The following is a 20409-nucleotide window of genomic DNA, read 5'->3' on the forward strand; positions in this document are numbered from 1 at the left end:
ACCAAAAGGAAAAAAAAAAGATTCCTTAACTCAAAATTTCAACTTGAGACTTTTTTGTAGAGACTTAAAAAAAAAGATTTATTTATGTATGAGTAGAGTACTCCATCTGCATGTATGTCTGCATGCCAGAAGAGGATATCAGATCCCATTAAGATGGTTTGTGAACCTCTGTGTGGTTGTTGGGAATTGACTTGGGACCTCTGGAAGAACAGCCAGTGCTTTTAACTGCCGAGCTATCTCTCCAGTTCTTTGTAGAGATTTTTAAGCATAGTTATTATTGATAAAGTACTTCTGATTATGAGAGTGTGCTTTAAGCTGTGTTTCTAATCATTAGACGAATCCTTGCTCAGTCGTGGAAGTTGAAGCTTGGTGCCAATGAAATATTCCTTCCTGTGTTGACACAGCAGTGTGTTTGGTTTGGTTTTTGTTTGTTTTCTTGTGTGCGTTTTATTTGTTTGTTTTTACCTTCAGTTTTGATATAGGAGAAGAAATGGAAAAACTATAATACTAGAATTTGGGGAATCTTAGATGTTACTCTTTGCTTTAAAATTTTCTATTCAAATGTTTCTTAAAATTAACATGGTTTAGAATTTGGAGCTTGCTTATTTTTAGAAATACTCTGGCTCAATAGCAATCTGGCTCATGAATCTGGAAATGCGGGTTCTAATCCCCAAGGCCTGACTGTTGTACTCTCTCTGAGTTGAGATGACTGAATGAACAAAATATCTAATACTGGACTTAAAAATTTATAGAAAAAGTTAAGTTTTTACCTCATCAGTTTGCCTGAAATGACTGAGTAGACTCTTTTGTTTTTAAAGTTAAGAAAGAAGAAAAGAAAAGGCATAAGTCCTCGTCCTCCTCCTCCTCCAGTGACTCAGACAGCTCAAGCGATTCTCAGTCCTCCTCTGAGTCTTCTGATTCTGAAAGCGCTTCCGAAGAAAAATCCAGAAAAAGGAAAAAGAAACATAGGAAAAATTCCCGAAAGCATAAGAAGGAGAAGAAGAAGCGAAAGAAAAGCAAGAAAAGGTCTTTAATACTAGTGTTAAAAAGATTTTTTTTTAATCAGTTATGTAAGAGCACTGAAATAGAAAGGTTTTATAACAGTGGCATACGATCATGCAACAGAAGCTCTTAATTAATTAATTAATTAATTTTATGTTCTCCCAGTGAAGTGATGCTTTAGGTTTTATGTTACAGGGCTTTTAGTTTGGTTTCATTGAGGTAGTCCCAATTCCTCAAGCTGCCTCAAATTCATAGGTTTTCTGCCTCATCCTCTGTTGTGTGACAAAACTCTTCCTGGAGAGATGCAACAAATACATCTAGCCCCAGATAGGAGTCCATGACAGAATAAAGTATGGATACCCAAAGTCCAATTTGGTGAACCCTTGAGTTTTACTGGGCTTACTCACAAGAGCAGTCAGACAGTCACATCACCAAAAGCCCACACCAGCCTAGTTGGCAGCTGATATAGGTAGGAACCTGAAGCACAGTGCACAGCCTACAGGCAGTTCAACAGGTTGGATCATGTCCGTTCCAGGTCCCAAATTTGGTCTAAGCCTCTTCTAGGCAGTTTGTTCAGTTTCTGCTTCTAGGCAGCTGGTCTGGCTTGAGAATCATTTACAGTTTGTCTTGTCCGAGAGTCTTTGCAGCTTTCCTCTGCTTTTGCAGGGAGAGACTTTGTCTTGTCAGTTTTAGGAACTTCCTGAAGCTGTTTAGAGTTGGTTACTTTCCTGCTTAAGTAGCTTCCTACAGGATAGAATATTTAAATCTCAGAGGAAACTGTTTTACCACATCCAGATAGCAATGATTGCAGGTGTACATCACTCCAGGTTTGGATTTTGAAGAAATTTGTAAGATAGATTTGAATTACAGCAAACCAAAAGTTATGTCCCTTACTTTATAGCAGTACATATAGGTTCCCTTTTCTCTTTTGCTTTGGTAGAAGTATATGGATTGAGAGCAGATGATTCTGTCACTATTTTCTGCTTTTGTTTGAAATGTGTTTATGTTAAAACTTAAGTATATACTTAAAACCATTTACCTCGGGCTGGTGAGATGGCTCAGTGGGTAAGAGCACCTGACTGCTCTTCCAAAGGTCCAGAGTTCAAATCCCAGCAACCACATGGTGGCTCACAACCATCCGTAATGAGACCTGATGCCCTCTTCTGGAGACAGCTACAGTGTACTTACATATAATAAATAATAAATAAATCTTTAAAAAAAAAAAAAAACCATTTACCTCAAACTATTACCTCAAAACCAACTAATTTCTTTAGTCTATATTTGTACAAAATTTTGTTTTGTATGTGCATAGGAGCTTGCATACTCTGCCCACGGAGGTCAGAAGAGGGCATCAGATCCCCTGGAACTAGAGTTAGAAATGGTTGTGAGCTGCCATGTGGGTGCTGCCTATTGAACCTGTGTCCTCTAGAAGAGCAGCCAGGGCTTTTCATTACTGTGCCATCTCTCCAGCCCCATCCTGTATTTTAAATTTATCCAATTGTATTACCTACAGAGTTTCATATTTTAGATGTACCTTATAGAAAAGTATTTTTGAGTTTGATAGCAAATGGTTTTTGTTTGGTTGAGTTGGTTGGTTGGTTAGTTATGAGGAATGGAGGAAGATTTTTACCATATGATCACATCTCTGAAAGGGACAGGTTGATCTATTATTTTGATATTAAAGGAATGTTGGGTTGATGAGATAGTCAGCATGTAAAGGCACTAGCCATCAAGCCACTGACCTGAATTTACCCTGGACTGAGATAATGAAAGGGGAAAGATGATTTCTTGCAGGTTCTCTTGACTGCTCATATGTACCATGGCATGTATGCTTATACACACGTTAACTGAAAATGTCACTTAAAAAGAAAAGAAATGCTAACAATTGGAAATTTTAGGTACATAAGAGCCAAATGTGACTTACTTTGATTTTACCTGTTAAGCCCATCTAGTGAAAGTGAAGCAGAAAATGTTGATGCACAGCCCCAGTCTACTGTCCGTCCAGAAGAGATCCCTCCTATACCAGAAAATAGATTTCTAATGAGAAAAAGTCCTCCTAAAGCCGATGACAAGGAGAGGAAAAACAGAGAGAGAGAAAGAGAAAGAGAGTGGTATGTGAATGTGTGTATTTTATAGTTGTTACGTATTACCATAAACGTTTTCTTATTTTTTGAACCATATTTGAACCATTTTTGACAGTATTAAATTGGTGATCTTATCCCAATGAAAACCTCTTTTAATTAGGAAAAAAAAAAGGATGTTAGCAAAACTCCTCCTACCAGTAGATTTTGAGGATATAAGGTCTGTAGTGTAAATAGTGACATTCCAAATGGCATTAATAACAAGATAATTTTAAACCAATAAAACAAGATGATATTTTGGTATGTTGCTCATATAATTTTTTAAGAAGACTCCTTTTGCTGTTTTTTTTTTAATTCTGTGTATGTGTGTGCTAATAGTTACATAAATGTGTTTATATGAATATATATATGTATATGATGTATATGTACATGAGTGCAAGATTCCTCCTGTACCTGAAATAGATTCCTAATAAGTAAAGGTCCTCTGAAGCTAGTAACGAAACAGAAATAATGGTGATATGAAAATGTGTGTATTTTCCCCTGGACCCTATGGCTTAAGGAGAAGCTCAACTTCTACAAGTTGTCCAAGCATTAGAACTCTAGTTTCATTGCTGAAATCTTTGTTTTAAAAAAGCTAGCCGGGCGTGGTGACTCACGCCTTTAATCCCAGCACAGGCAGACGGATTTCTGAGTTTGAGGCCAGCCTGGTCTAAAAAGTGAGTTCCAGGACAGCCAGGGCTACACAGAGAAACCCTGTCTTGAAAAAACAGAAAACAAAAACAAAAATCTAAGTCCAGTAGCATGCTTGTGATCCCAGTTCTGGGGAAGATGGGTGAACCCTTGGGTTTTTCTGACCAATGAGCTTAGCCTACCCAGTAAATTCCAGGCCAGTTTGAGAGCCTGTTTCAAAAAACAAGTTGAATGGCTCCTAAGGGCTGGTGAGATGGCTGGGGCTGGTGAGAGAGCGCTGACTGCTCTTCTGAAGGTCCTGAGTTCAAATCCCAGCAACCACATGGTGACTCACAACCATCTGTAATCAGATCTGACACCCTCTTCTGGTGCATCTGAAGACAGCTACGGTGTACTAATGAATAATAATAAATCTTTTTAAAAAAGAGAGAGAGAAAGAAAAGAAATGTCACCAAACGTTGACCTCAGATCTAGCCACACAAATAGGTACACCTGAATTTACATGCCTGTGCATTCACAGACAAACACCAAAAAAGAAAAATGAATCTTGTTTTATAAATTTGTATAAAAGTCTTGCTCTCCAAACCTGCCTTTATACTATAATGAAATTTGGGGTTTTCAATTGCTTTGAATATTTTTTTATTCTTTTTACTTTGAATATTTTTTACATAAATTTATTTTATTAATGTTACCAACTTTGTTGGTTTTTATGAGTCATTTTAATAATGAGATGAGGGCTGGAGAAATGGCTCACCGGCTGCTCTTGCAGAGATCCTGAGTTCAGTTCCCAGCAACCACATGGTGCCTCACAACCATCTACAATGAGATCTGGTGCCCTCTTCTGGCCTGCAGCCATACATGCAGGCAGAACACTGTATGCATAATAAATAAATCTTTTAAAAGATGATATGGGAAAAGTTTTAAATTTTTCAAATCTTTTTGTAGTCATGATGAGAAATATAGTTGTAAAGTGAAAATTTTATAGGCATAGTACAACAAAAATATGCCATGCTTTCATAATACATAAAAGTAAAAGCTTTAAAATTGATTCATTGAGCGTAAAAGACAGAGTAAAGGAAAACTATTTGACTACTAAAGTTAAACTTTTCAGATATCACTTACATTAATGTTGTTAATGATCTTATGTATAATTTAAAGTTTCATGTTTGAGATATAATATGTGTGGTATTTGGCTAATTCAGACCAACTTGTCTCTGCCTAATATATATTGCTTAATTTGTCCATAATTTTCTTACTAATGCACAACTGTTCATGGGAGATAAAGCATTTTGTAATTTTTCTTTTCTCTCATTTGGAAGCCCTCTGGGCTGTATTATATTTTGATTTTGTTAGCATTATTAAATTAATTTCACCTTACTAATAAGTATTTCTTTCCGAGATCAGTCGCATTCAAGATGGTACAGCCATAGGCAGTAATGCCTACTGGGATCTGATAGCATTTTGGGCTAAAAACTCCTAATTATGTAAAAGAATTTAAATATATTAATTTAGATCAGTAAAGGTATAGTTTCAAGATTCCTCTTTATAAAAGTGATATGTTTAAACTTTCCATTTGCTTGCTTCTAGTAATCCACCTAACTCCCAGCCTGCTTCATACCAGCGACGATTCTTAGTTACTAGGTCTGGCAGGAAAATTAAAGGAAGAGGACCGAGGGTAGGTGATTCTTTATCAGAAATTTCAATACTACTGCATTTGTATTTCTTACAGAGTTTGGAGTGCTGGGGTGTGGCTCATTGCTAGAGTGCTTGCAGAACATGTAAACAGCTCTGAGTTTATGATTCTCAGCACTCTAAGGAAAAAGAAATTTAATGCTTTAAAAATATTTTACTATTAAAGTTACTAAAAACTCAGGGTATATGCATGTTTTAAAGTATACATCCTTTAGATTATGTAGTTACGTGGTTTAAAGTGGGATTGAGATGGGAATGGTGGCTCATACCTTAAGAGACTAAGGCAGGAAGATTGCTGTGAGTTTGAGGCCAGCCTGGTCTACATAATGAATTTCATGCCAACTTGGGATTAGCATGAGACCCTGTCTCAAAAATAATTAGCATTCAAATAAAGTCAGGATATAAAGGGTATTGAAGTCTTCTGACTTATGGTAATTTTCTACCCATCATAGCTCTATTCTTACCAAGAACTAATTAGTGTGTCTATCTGTCTCTGTTTCTCTCTGTCTCTGTCTCTGTCTCTCTCTCTACTAAATTTTCCCATCAGAATTTAAATAACTTTTTTCAAAGATTTTTTTTTTTTTTTAAGAAACTTAGCTATACTATCTTAGATCTTGGCTTCTTATGCAGTTGTTCTTTCTACAGTCTGCTGAAAACAGCATTTTCTGTCTGGTTGATTCCAAGTTACAAAATCCATTGAATCCTCTCAGTCATTACTTAGGATTTCTCCTTAAAATGTTCTCTGTATTGTTTCATCTGTTCTTTTCCTGTCTCTTAAGCCAGTCTATCTTAAACGTAGACTACTATTTTGCATCCTGTACATGACCTACATGTCAAGACTCAAGTTTATTTTAAGTTGCACATACTCCTTAGACAGGCTCTTTTACTCACATGGATGGCTGATAATTCACAGCTCCATCTGCTCTTGGCACCAAAGGTTTGTTTGGCTGATGAGCACCTCAAACTTAGTATGGAGAGTACAGTGTGACCACTTAGTCTTCAGAACTCAGAGCTCTTTAGGCTGCTGCTCACAGTGAGTCATGGGACCACCTGTGTGAGCCAAGAATCGTTTTTATTCTCTTCCCTTTCAATTTTACACAACTTACTTACGTCAACTTCTGTCATTTTTGTCTCCCCTCTACTCTGACATGTATCTGCATCTATAAATTTTTACTGGATGCTGACTCAAATTAGAATGGCTTCCAAACTTGTATTTGGAAGAAGGGTTTTTGTTTTTGTTATTTTTTAATCTGTCAGTATGGATTTAAACTTAAACCTTAAATGATTACAGACCCTAAAGAGCTTTTGTTCGTATGAGTTATATTTATCAATATTGATTCTTTTAGAAATTAGAGCCAAGAAATATTCACCATAAGTGTAAGTAGCTATGAAAGTAGTTACATGTTTTATAGTCTGAGTGATCATGATGTGACAGGTGGAAGGGGCATAAGCTATATTTAACAATAGTCGCAGTAGTCAATAAAAAAACGTAAATCTGGGCTGGAGATGAATCTCCACTGATGGAGTACTTTCCTAGTATGCAGAAGACCTTAAGTTGAATATCTAGCTAGTACTTTTGTGCATTGGTCAAGTCTGATTAGTATTGTAGTCCTGTAGTATTGACTTTAGAATAAATTTTAAAAATAGCATAGACTAAGCCCTTACAAAAATCTATTCTGTTTATTTCATCAGTATGGTCAAGTTTTGCTTTCTCTTGTCCTGTCTTGTGATACTGTAGCTTTACAGATGGTTGTGAGCCTTCATGTGGTTGTGGAAATTGAATTTTTTAGGACCTCTGCTTGCTCTCGTCAGCCTTGCTTGTTGCAGTCAGCCCCACTCACTCCTGTCCACTCTGCTCTCTCAATCCCTGCTTGCTTTGGCCCAAAGGTTTATTTATTTTTATACATAAGTACACTGTAGCTGTCTTCAGATGCACCAGAAGAGGGAGTCAGATCTCATTACAGGTAGTTGTGAGCCACCATGTGGTTGGTGGGATTTGAACTCAGAACCTTCAAAAGAGCAGTTGGTACTCTTACCTGCTGAGCCATCTTGCCAGCCCCCAGAATTTTCAATACAGAGCTTTCTTATATCTTCCATGTTTTGCCTCATCTTTGCTTAGGTAACTTAACATAAACATTCTTTTATTTTTAGCTTTATTTTACATGATCGCACTCCTATACTAAGCTGTCTCTGTGATTCTTTTACCACCATTTCTCCTTCTGTAATCATTCTGTTGTAGTTTAATGTATGTGATTATATATCCATTCTTTTTTTCCTGTAACTTTGTAGAATGTTACGTTCTAAGAGATCAAAATCTGCTATATCTTGGCTTATTGGTATTTCTTCAGTAAAGTGGTTAGCCATCCATCTGAAAACTGAGTAAATTTTGGTTGAACAAAAGACTTCTGTGAGTTTATTCTATTTCTCATGTTCTTTGCCTTGGAGAGTGATGTATATGCAACATTCAAATGAGAAATTGGAAATTTGTAGTAGTTAATATACAGCATATTCTAGTACCAGTTTAGCAGGACTGTTTCTAGCAAGGTGTTAAAAGCCCGAGTTTCTGTGGATATTGTTACATACTTGGAATTTAGGATAAGACTGCCAGTGTTCTACCAGAAAAGTAAGACATTTTTATTTTGTAGATGATTAGATTCTAGAGTCTGATGTATGCTAACCGCGTGTTCTTATCTCATTCCTAATTTTAGCAAATTCAGAAAGCATAGAAACTTCATTTTATTTCAACCTAGAAATAAGTATGTATATTAGTTATGGTATTGCTTTTAAATTTTTATATGGTCTTTTTTTCCCCTTTTTATTTTCTTAAGCGTTATCGAACTCCTTCCAGATCCAGATCGAGGGATCGATTCAGACGAAGTGAGACTCCTCCACATTGGAGACAAGAGATGCAGAGAGCTCAGAGAATGAGGGTGTCAAGTGGTGAAAGATGGATCAAAGGGGATAAGTAAGATTTGTTATTTAAATGTGTGATGCTTTTTTACTGCTGAGCACAATGATTTTATTAGGAGCCAGTTTATTTCTGTATACCTTAGAGAAAACACAGTAGCATTATAGCTTATAATTATGCTGTTCTTTTTCTAATAATAATTCCAAATATCTTTCTTCCTTTACTTTTTAGGAGTGAGTTAAATGAAATAAAAGAAAATCAAAGGAGCCCAGTTAGAGTAAAAGAGAAAAAAATAACAGATCACAGACACATGTCTGAGAGTCCAAACAGAAAAGTAGAAAAGGAAAAGAAAGCTAAAGACCATAAATCTGAAAGCAAAGAGAGAGACATCAGAAGAAATTCAGAAAAAGATGATAAATATAACAAAAACAAAGTGAAGAAAAGGGGCAAATCCAAGAGTAGGAGCAAGAGCAAGGAGAGATCCAAGAGTAAGGAGCGAGACTCGAAGCACAGCAGACACGAAGACAAGAGGGTGAGGTCAAGAAGTAAAGAAAGGGATCATGAGACTACTAAAGAAAAAGAAAAACCACTGGATCCTAAAGGGAAAGATCAGGAAAGGAGTAGAAGCAAAGAGAACTCCAAACAGGTAGAATCAAAAAGTAATGAACATGATCATAGCAAAAGTAAAGAAAAGGATAGACGTGCACAGTCCAGGAGTAGAGAACGGGATCTGACTAAAAGTAAACACAGTTACAACAGTAGAACAAGGGAGCGGAGCAGAAGTAGGGACAGGAGCAGAAGAGTGCGGTCCAGAAGCCACGACAGAGATCGCAGCAGAAGCAAGGAGTACCATAGATACAGAGAACAGGAGTATAGGAGAAGAGGAAGGTCACGAAGCCGGGATCGAAGAACGCCAGGACGATCGAGAAGTAAAGATAGGAGGAGAAGAAGGAGGGATTCCCGGAGCTCAGAGAGAGAAGAAAGTCAAAGTAGAAACAAAGATAAATATAGAAGCCAAGAAAGTAAGAGTTCACACAGAAAAGAAAATTCTGAGGGTGAGAAAAGAACGTACTCTAAAAGTCGTGATCATAATAGCTCAAGTAATAACAGGGAAAAAAAGGCTGATAGAGAGCAAAGTCCAGTGTCAAAAACAAAGCAAAGCAGTCAGGACAATGAAGTGAAGTCCTCCACATTAAAAAATCAAGAGGACGAAAAGACCAGATCCCCGGTGGAAAAAGAAAACCAAAAATCAAAGGGTCAAGAAAATGACCATGTACATGACAAAAATAAAAAATGTGATCATGAATCAAGCCCTGGAACAGATGAAGACAAAAGTGGATGAGTGAGTTGTGTACTCTTAATTCCTTCCTGTCTCAAATTTTCAGTTTTTAAGACTTACTGTTGAACCTCCCTTTTTTATTGTTTTCATTGTTTTGGAGTTGTTTATGTTTGTCTCCCCCCACCCCCTTTTTTTTTTTAAATGTGGACTTCATTGAGTTGATCTTTTGATAATCTGCTACCTGGATAATTTGTACTGCTAAAGTTTTAATAAACTTGAAATGAAAAGAAAAACAACACTTTGGTGTAATACTGTGTGCTATGTTAAATTCTTATGTATTCATTTTTGTGTTGCAACCGTCAATAGCAGCCTACTTTGCTTAATCAGCCATTTGGAAACAAGCTTAACTGTTGGTTGCAGTACATTGTTGTATAGGCTTGTGTTTCTTTTGATACAAATCCCTTTAGAAACCACTTGAAGTTTTGTATAGCTTTTTGGGCTTTGATTTTTCATTTATAATTCATGGGCTTAGAGCAGTTTCCTTAACTAACAGAAGCAGGATCCTTATGTGATCTTAAACCTTCATTTGATTTTACAGTTATTTGTACTTTAGTTACTTTTTTTGTGCTTTATACCTTATACTTTACAATTCCAGCTGTAGCTTGTTTCTTAATATTGTCCACGTTGCTCTGCGAGCTATAAAAATGAGGTGAGTGCTGTTTTCAGTTCATGTGCTGATTGAGCTTGAGTTGCTGTTATACAGCATTTGACAGAAATTAGACCTTGGAAGACCAGACTGTAATTTTCAATTCTTTGTTGCTTTTGGTGTGAAGAGCTGAAATTGTTGCTTTTTAAGAACATGTTATTACCTTTTTCTACAATTTAAAAAATGCATTTCTCATTAAAACATACTACTTGTGTAGATCCTTCTTAAGCTAGACAGATTCTAAAAAGCGTTAGTATTGGAAATAAGATTTCCCTATTTTGGCTATTAGCCTATATCACATTGAGTGGTAATTCTGCATGATTTGGGTTTGTTTTTTGTTTTTTTTTTTTTAAACTTGGACTAACTTCTCTGATTCTCATAGCTGTGAATATGAAATGTCAAGAAGATGCATCTTTCTATATATGTACCATGATAGGCTGTGTAGCATGTTTGTGACTCTGGTTTCTTTCTATTCAGATGGCTTTAGACCAGTTTACTGTTAACATTATTTTAACTTGGCATGTATAACATTGCCATATAAAGTAGAATAGAAAGTTGCAAAATATGATACCGTGCAGAGTTAAACACTAAACATATCCAAAGTCCATTCAGAATTTTGTGTGTTGTATTTTGCTATTTTTTTGTGATGTGTGGCCTTTTATTCTGTAATATCCTTCTAAATAAAACATTGAACATCCAGCAAACACAAAACCTGCCTCATTTGAGAAATATTTCAAAAATCCAATTAATAGTAGCCTTTAGGACGTTTTTGTACTCTAATATTTGTCAGTATAGTGTCAGCTCTTACCAAGGTAGCTTCTTGGTAAACCCACTAGCTTTTCAATGATATTTGTACTGAATAAAGTGATGCTTAATATACTTCCCATTATTGATTACTATGGTAAGATATATTTGGCATTGTAGCTGGTACAGAATGAAGAGTGCAGTGATTATAAAGCTATTTGGAACATCCTAAAGCAAATACCCACAATGGATTCTTTACAAATAGTTTTTCTTGATGGGAATAGTTAATATATACGTGATCTGTTACATGTCTTAAAAAGTTGATTATGTCTTAAATTCAGTTGTGTTTTAAAATATATCCCAAACTACCTGATCTTTAAGAAAGGAATTTCAACAAACATTTTAAAATCCATACTTTTTTTAAGTAAAATTACTTTTTTTTTCTTATCTAGAGCTTTTACTTGTTAGCATATACATTATAAACAAGAACTTTCCAGTTCTTTAGGAAAGTAAACATGGGAGAAAATTGGTAATGTCTGTAATATCCTCCAAGAGAGCAGCTCAGAGCTGAGCATTTACGGGCTCCCCCAACTCCTGCTTTGTTAGTTTGTTATTTTTTTCAATATGACAGATAATGGGGTAAATAGTTGAGAAAAGACAATCTAGATTTTTTTTTCAGAATAAATAATTAACAGCATTAATTGTACCCCAAGATTCACAGTTATCAATTGCACAAAGCCCAAATTCTTGTTCTAGTAGATTTTTAGTTATTTGTACATCATATTCCCAAAACTATTTCCCATTTCAATTTTCCCATCACATTGGCTTTCTAAGAATATCTAAATTTACAGCTAATGAATAGTTTTTAATACCCCTTGAAAGTACTTTCACTTGTTTTTATTGCTTGACTCCAAAGCTGAGGAAATTATTTCAGTATGTAAGACTTTGATGATTATTGTATGAATTATTGTTCTGGATAAGTTGTTTACCACAGAAATTGACACTACAAAGAGATCGTTAGAGAAAGTAAAGCTACTGTATTGTACTGCATTGTAGCTGATACAGAATGGTTACTTGCTGTAAAGACAAGACTGTCTGGGAACAGCTATCCAACGTTTAAAGTGCTCTTTCACTTAAAAGTTATGCTAATCTGCTAGCTTTCTTTGCCCCAGTGTGATCCAGCTGCTCACTGGCTTTGCTTGCATCCAGTGGTAGGTGTCAAACCAAGAACCTTTATGTTCTGGATAGGCACATGCTGGGGTTCTGGTATTTTGGGTAATAGTATTAACTACTGCTCCTACTTTATTTTCTAGTGACTACTTAGAGCAGTTAGTATAATTGATCCTTTGTTCCATGTGTTAATAGCTTTCATCATGGAACCTTTTACAGCAAATTTCTGTAAATTTCCCAGAAAGGACTTAGACTTAACTGATTGGTATAAAAAACTAAATGAGCATTTTTCATTCTTTTGTTTCTATTTACTGTAATTATTCCCTGTAGGGTTTATGCATTTACAGTTGACAAACTCTCTGTGTAGTTTGAGAAACTTTAATTGTAAGAATATATTTTTAAACTAATTGTTTTTAAAAATAAAGTATCCCAAGGAAACTGAGTGTTGATTGCCATTACTGCCTGCAGTGGGCTTCTCAATGTCTTGAAGGGATTCACCTGCTGTGTGACAAATAAACAACAAATCACATTCATTTAAAAAAAAAAAAAAGGCCGCACAGGCCAAAGAGGAAGAAGTGTTAAGGTTTTACTCATTTGCTCTCCCTGACTCACCCCTAGTACTGGAGGATGGAAGGGCATTCATTGGTTTGTATTTCTGTCTGGTTTTGGTTTTCTTTTATAGACAATTCCATGTTACTAAAAGCACATTCTCTGTATTTCTGCCCCACCCTCTTTGTGTGTTTATAGTATTTTTGAAAGATTGACACATAAATTGGGTATTTCTATGGAATCTTGAGGTGTGGCTGCTCTCTGTGGAAGGGGAAAGCATAATTAGGTTAATGCACTTCTTTTCCTAGCTCCACAGTCACTGTGATGTATATTTTTTTAATGGAATTTAGAAAACTTGTTTTCTCAATTGTAAAATTAGTTTAAAGATGCTGCTTCTCTTATCATTAGTCTAGTAAATGTTGAACTGTTTTCTGCAGATGGCATTTTACAAAATTTAAACTTCAAAACTGTATTAACTTTTATAGTTAAACATTGTATTAAATAAAGTATACTACAATAAACAATTTGGGATTGTGCTTTTTATTTGTCTTATTAAAAATTAGGTAACCAATAAAATTTTTGTTATATAATAGAAATGTAAATTCATTTGTATTTTGAGAAAAATAGGTAGTTGACAAAAAATGGACCAAAGTATTTACTGACTGTGGTAGCTTACACTTTAAATCTAGTACTATGGTGACAAAAGCTAGCCAGGACTGAGTAGTGAGAGCCTAGGAATCCCAGGGTTGGTAAAATGCTGCCAAGCCTGGTGATTGGAGCTGAATCCCTGGGTGGGACCCGCATGATGCAGAGAGAACTGGTCCTTTGAGCACAAGTGCTTTGACAAAAAGTAAACAAAAAAAAAAAAAAATGGAGAATTTAACCAGCAGTGATGATTTCCAAGTTTAGAACTAAATTTTTTTAAAGATTTTTTTTTTTTATGTATATGAGTACACTGTAGCTGTACAGATGGTGGTGAGCCTTCATGTGGTTGTTGGGAATTGAATTTTGGGCCTGTGCTTACTCTGGTCAAGTCCACCCTGCTCGCTCAGTCCCTGCTTGCTCCGGCCCAAAGATTTATTATACAGAAGTACACTGTAGCTGTCTTCAGACATGCCAGAAAAGGGCATCAGATCTCATTATGGGTGGTTATGAGCCACCATGTGGTTGCTGGGATTTGAACTCAGGACCCTCAGAAGAGCAGTCAGTGCTCATAACCCCTAAGCTATCTTGCTAGCCCTAGAAGTAAATTCTTGTTCAAATGTTTTAGCATAATACTTAAAGCTTGGTAGCTTTTTAATTTCAGAAAATGTTATTACCAAACTTGGGATTTATGTTACTGCATTAAAATTCTCTACTTTTTAATTACTAAATTTCCTAGTAATAGAAACAATGCAGTTTTTCTGATTTGTGAGGTGGGGGGGTTATTTTTGAATTTGATTTTGGGATTTGTCTTTGTTCCAGGCTAGCTTCAGAGACAATAGGTAGGCACAAAATTAAAGATGAGCTATCACACCCAGTTTATATGATGCAGACAATTGAACCCACAAGAAATAAATCCTGCTTCTGCCTTTCAAGTGCTTAGCCTAAAGCTATATTTTTACGACTTGTAAGACAGTATTTTGGTTTTAGTATAATTTAGATGTTTAGGGAAAATGCCCACAGTTGAGAATTAATGGTGTGTGTTAGCATGCCCAGCTGAGTTTTGGGATATATTAAACTTCACAGTGATTTGGATGAATCATCTTTCAAAATATAGATGGGTATTATCATCTCACATACACAGAACTAGTCACTGCACTGTGCAGTTTGGGTGTTATGAAGTCCTGATATATTCAAATTTTCCTATTTCTATTTTACTGGTGAATGAGACATGTGACTTTCCTCAGTGGATTATGACATCAAGTTTTGCTGTAGGGTTTATAAAAAGATAGATAAGCAGTTAAAAGCAGTATATGACTGCTATTCCAGAGGGCTTGGGCATAGTTGCCAGCACCTGGATGTGTAACTTCCAATCCCAGAGATTACAACTTCTGGCATGCAAGGGCATCAGGCACACAAGTGTTACACATACAGACAGACAAGACTGCCACACAAATTGAAATTTTTTTGCTATAAATTTTTTATCTTACACCTTTGATATTCTTTGTAGGAATCAGTCTCCAGTACATTGGCAAAAGTATGAAACATTCACAAAGCTATTACAGAGATTTGTAATAGCAAAGGACAAGAAACGACCCAAATGTGCCTTTGCCAGCTGTTGGGTGAACTATCTCACTCGTGGAGCTAAATCTGCCAGGGAGAAAAGGAAAAGCAATACACTTTTGATTTTAAAAAGAAACAGTAGGTGCTGGAGAGAGCTCAGTCTGTAAAGTGTTTTGTGCAAGCATAAGGACCTGCATTAGATAACCACCACCCATTTAAAAGCTGGCTATGGTGACATGTATTCGTGATCCAAGAACCAGGGAGAGGGGGAACGAAGACAGAAGGATGAGCCCCTGCTTTAAAAAACAAACCCATAAAACAAAAACAAGCTTTTGAGGAACATCTAAGGCTCACCTTTGGCACACAGAGAAAGGGTCATCAGTGTGGTGGTTGCCTGAATATAATTCTAGTGGTTAGGGAAACATGAGATTGGGTTTGAGACCAGCCTGAGCTACATAAGATCTTGACTCAAAAAGAAAAAAACCACATGTGCAATAACCACCACCAAGGTTAAATCCCAGCACAAACTAATTAGAGATGACCTCAATGTCACTTAGAATGCAAGTTGGTTTTTTATTGTAAGAATATGGATCTTTAGTGGGGATGCAAAGTGGTGCTAAGCTTTAGGAAGTAAGGCAGCAGGTGAGCTAGCCCACACTTGAGAGCTCTGAGACAGATGGGTGGTAGAAAGTCAAGAGCTTGAGAACCACCTGGGCTACATAGACATGTCTCAAGAACAAGAAGAGAGAAAAATTTAAAGACATCCTGGGTCTGTAGAGATGGCTCAGTGACTTGCTGCTCTTGCAATGGATCATGGTTTTGTTCCTAGTACATGGTAGTTTATTGTTGGCAACTCCAGGAAATTCAACACCCTTTTCTGGACTTTGTGGACACAAGTAATGCACATGGTACATATGCAGAATTGCAGGCAAAACATACACATGAAAATAGTTTTTTATTGTATGTGCTGTAGGAGTCTACTTATATGAGTTACTTAGCCAGATTCATTGGTGCAAAGTTGCTTACAAAAGTGGAGAGGAGGAAGGAATGGGATAATTTAATTGAGTGTAGTTTCAGTTTACAGAATAACAAGTCCAGAAATTGCAGAGCAATATTGTGGTGCTTTGAATATGCTTGGTCCATGGGAGTTGCTACAATGGCCAACAGGTGTGGCCTTGTTGGAGGCAGTGCATCACTGTGAAGGTGGGCTTTGAAGTCCTATATGCAGAAGGTCCACGTAGTGGGAAAGAGACTCTCCTAGCTGCCTAAGAAAGATAGTATCCTCCTGGCTGCCTTCCAATCAAGAAGTAGAAGTCTTGGCTCCTCCAGCACCATGACTGCATGCTGCCATGCTCCTTGCCATGATAATAGTGGACTAAACCTTTGAACCTGTAAGCCAGCCTCAATTAGATGTTTACTTTTATAAAAGTTGCCTTGGTCATTGTGTCTCTTCACAGCAATAAAACCCTAAGCAAATTTAAATATACTTAGCACTATTATAGTTAGAAGTGTATGTTCCAACTCCTGTAGTGTATGTTCTATTGTTTTTTTTTAAACCACAATGTAAAAATACTAAGGAAGGTGCAATTCATAAAAACTCCATGAACTTGTATATTAAGTAGACATAACTAGAGAATTATTTTAAGTCATTTCATGTCTAGGAGATACACTCTACACAAAAACCCGCAGAGAAGTCAAAACTATACAAAGCATTTAGTAACAATGAAGTTTTGAACAATTGAAACAACTGAATGACAAATTGAATACACACATGGGTTTCTGTTGAGGAAAGTATTCTCTCTGGTTCAGCCATAAGAACAAAGTACTGGCAACATGGTACACAACACAGAAATTCACTGAAGTCCACAGCATGGCTGCATTCTTATAGAATAACTAGTATAGGGCTGAGACAAAGCAGAGGCTGTGTGGAGGGGAAAATGGGGAGGTACTGCCCAATAGGTTCAAGGTCATGACTATACAATCCTGTGGGTGCACTTCATCCTACTGAGAACATTTTAAATGAAACTGACATTGTGTGACTGAGTATATAGCCCAGTCAATAAGGTGAGGAGCTGACTTTGACCTCAGAGCCATATTAAAGAAAACTAACGAGTGTGGTGGTACAGAGTTGTAATCCCAGAGCTGAGGAGGTAGGCATAGGCAGATCCCTAGGTCTCACTGGCCAGCCTGCTTGTTGAGTTCCAGGCCACTGAGACATCCAGCTTTCTAAAAAAGATGGATGCAGTGTAAGAAACAAGGCTGTTCTCAGGAATACACACACACACACATGTACAGGTGCTGTTATGTGTACTTAGATACTGCAAAGAATCAAACCAGGCAACACATAAGTAGTCTCTTTATTATCAGAAATTCCATTATATTTGTAGCTCATTACAGTAAATTTTATTAATCAAAATATGACCTTTTTTACCAAGTAAAACCTAGCCTTCTCTTCGACTTCTGAAAATCATTATACTTTGATCCTTGACTTTTAAAACAAGGGAGCTGGACCCCAGTGGCATCAGTTGCCTGATAGCTTGGCCTTATCCCACCTCTGCCTACAAAGGGTGGTCCACGTCCACCTCCCACTCCTTCCTGCACAGCTTTTACCATAGGGTAGGCGTATTTCTTTGTTGATTCAGATTCAAAGTTAATTACTTCTCTAGCATACTTCTCAAATTCTTTCTCCTTCTCAACTGTAAGGGCGTCAGTAAGTCTCCAATAATCTAATTCTTCTTCCTTCATTTGTTTTGCATTATATTTATTTATGGCCTATTTGGAAGAAAAATAAATTTTAATATTGGTCAAAAACATGCTTTCCAAATATCTATGTAGTTTTAAGATGCAGTTGAAATTTTATAAACTCAGTATTTTACAAATATGCTTTAACTCATCAATTCTTTTATGCTTTTAAGAATATACTCAAAGTGTAGATTAAGTATTTAAACTCAAGGCTTTATGTGATACACAGTTAAAACAACGTAACAAGATTAAAAGCATAAATTTAGGTTAAAAATAAAAAATACAGTTCTCTTTCAATCATTTACATATGTGATCTTCAGTAAGTTAAAAAGGCATATAATTATTGTTCCTGTTCATCAACATAAAACTAAAGCAACAGGGAATACCTAAGTTATATGCAACCAGTTACATTCTATTTCCCAGGAATGTGAAATTAAACAATGAGTGACATTAATCTATGAAAATGTATTCAAAACTGAGGAAATAAGTATTAGGCAATCTCTCAAATACTTTACAAAGACTTTGTCTTATAATGTTACATTAATTTATATTGGAAGATAGATATGTTTTTAATGGTTTCTCTGAAATTTTAACAAATTTCAATTTTATATTTGTAACATTTTAAGATGTGCTGAATTTCTAAATATAAGTTGTTTTTCCTGTATATGGATATATTTACTATCTATGAAAATATTTTAACAATCTAAAACTTTAACATAAGATCTGATCATTTCTACCAATTGAAATTTGAGGGAAAGGCACAAGTATATCAGTTTGAAATACCAAACTTTTTATCACTGAGTTCTAAAAGTAAGGCTTATGTTCTCTTTGCTGAATTAGCAATAAAATATCCAGAGTCAGTATCCAATAAGAACAGAAGACAGAAGAATTTAAACAATCTCACCAAGGGGTAATAAGCTAAAATGAGATGTCCTTGTTTACATATCAGAAGAAAGAAGGAAGGAAGGAAGGAAGGAGGAAGAGGAGAAGATGAAGGAGGAGGAGGAGAAGGAAAGGAGGAGGAGAGGGAGGGGGAGGGAGGAGGAGGAGGAGAAAAAGGAGGAGAAGGAGAGGGAGGAGGAGAAGAGGAAGAAGAGGAAGAAGAAGAGGAAGAAGAAGAAGAAGAAGAAGAAGAAGAAGAAGAAGAAGAAGAAGAAGAAGAAGAAGAAGAAGAAGAAGAAGAAGAAGAAGAAGAAGAAGAAGAAGAAGAAGAAGAAAATATAAAAAATAGTACTTGTCACATAATAGACACTGAATTATAAATACATTGGAGAGGCTCAAGATGTGACTCAGCAGTTAAGTGCATTGGCTCTTCCAGTGGATTAAGGTTAAGTTACAAGCACCCACAGGGTAGTTCACAACTGTCTAACTCCAGTTACAGGGTTTTCAACTCCCTATTCTGGTCTCCATAGGTACCAGTGCATGTGTGTGTGTGTGTGTGTGCGCGTGCGTGCGTGTGCGTGTGCGTGTGTGTACAGGCCCTCACACATATAAGTAACTGAATCCAGCACAAATACACACACACATTTTAAAAAATGCATCATAATCAAATAGGGTTAATCACAGGAATATACTGTTTCCATGTTTAAACTTGTTCAAGTGCTGGGAGGTAGTGGTTCAATGGATAAAATACTTGTCCTGCAAGCCTAATGACCAGAGTTTGGATCACCAAAACACAAAGAAAAGCAGGGCAGGTATGGAGGCTCCCTGTAATCTCCACACTCAGGAAGCTGAGATGGGATCCCTATCTCAGCTAAGCTAGTTGGAATCTGTAAACAGCAGGTTCAGATAGAGAACCTACCTCCAAAAATGGGAGAACAATTGAGAGAGATAGCCAACATCAACTTTGGGCCTAAGCACGCACGTGCACACACACACACACACACACACACACACACACACACACACACACACACACTCACAAAGAAAATAAACCAAGAGAGCCAGAGATACAGTTCAATGGTTTAAGAGCACTCTGCTCTTCCAGAGGACCCAGGTTAAATTCCCAGCACACACCTGTCTGCAACTCCAGTGTCAGGGGATCAGACACCCTCACACAGACATGTATTCAAGCAAAACACCAATGCACATAAAATAAAAATAAATAAGTGGAAAAAAAGAACAAATCAAAATAATTGTCAACAAGTTTAAATAAATACTTTGCAAAAGAAGTCAATAAATGCCCAACAAATATATGCAAAGTAGTTCTCTCAAGGCAGGTTAGGCCACTCCTCAGAACAGTTGGCATCCACTATGCCAATACCAAGGCTTGGGAAGAATGTGGAGTGACTTGTGCTCATTCATGCTGCTGATAGGAATGGGAGACAAGTGCATATTTGGAAAAGATTCTGCACAGAAGTGACCGGCCACCAGATTCTCCATCCATCATTTAAATCTCGGATATTCCTTTGTCTCACAATTGAATCCCACAAGACCCCAGTCAACATGGCTGTTGGGCTACTGTTCTAAAGTTGGGAAAATAATGTTTGCAAATCTAGCTAGAGGGAGACTGCATTAGGATGTGCCATAAAAAAGCAAAGGGGGAGAAAAGTGACACAAAAGATTCATGTTCAGAACCTATGAATAACCTGCATCAAAGGACGTGCACCAAAGCCCATGCCATGTGTCTACATCGTCCTTA

The 20409-nt window shown here is 36.6% G+C and overlaps 2 protein-coding genes across 11 annotated transcripts in view; one reads left to right on the plus strand and one right to left on the minus strand.

Annotated features, from left to right (window-relative positions):
* Ppig (peptidyl-prolyl isomerase G (cyclophilin G)) overlaps positions 1-13392 on the plus strand; it is a 31307-nt gene extending 17915 nt beyond the window's left edge. For 2 of the 5 annotated variants that reach the window (XM_006499187.4, XM_006499184.4), the window contains 5 exons: positions 819-1026; positions 2946-3113; positions 5361-5448; positions 8294-8430; positions 8605-13345. In XM_006499187.4, coding sequence (XP_006499250.1) covers positions 819-1026; positions 2946-3113; positions 5361-5448; positions 8294-8430; positions 8605-9715 — 1712 coding nt within the window. In that variant the 3' untranslated portion in view covers positions 9716-13345. Of the gene's footprint in view, positions 1-818; positions 1027-2945; positions 3114-5360; positions 5449-8293; positions 8431-8604 lie in introns of all 5 variants that reach the window. The other 3 variants (XM_006499185.4, XM_006499186.3, NM_001081086.1) reach the window with 2 other exon arrangements.
* Positions 13393-16724: 3332 nt separating this feature from the next.
* Positions 16725-20409, minus strand: part of Ccdc173 (coiled-coil domain containing 173) — a 32226-nt gene continuing 28541 nt past the window's right edge. For 5 of the 6 annotated variants that reach the window (XR_001783196.2, XM_011239823.1, XM_006500324.2 and 2 more), the window contains one exon: positions 16725-17798. Coding sequence is in view for 5 of the 6 variants with exons in the window: in XM_011239823.1 (XP_011238125.1) it covers positions 17454-17798 (345 nt within the window). In the remaining variant the exon portion in view is untranslated. The remainder of the gene's footprint in view (positions 17799-20409) is intronic. The other variant, NM_001077684.1, reaches the window with a different exon arrangement.

This window comes from Mus musculus, chromosome 2 (genome assembly GCF_000001635.26).
Source record: "Mus musculus strain C57BL/6J chromosome 2, GRCm38.p6 C57BL/6J".
Taxonomy (NCBI): Eukaryota; Metazoa; Chordata; class Mammalia; order Rodentia; family Muridae; genus Mus; species Mus musculus.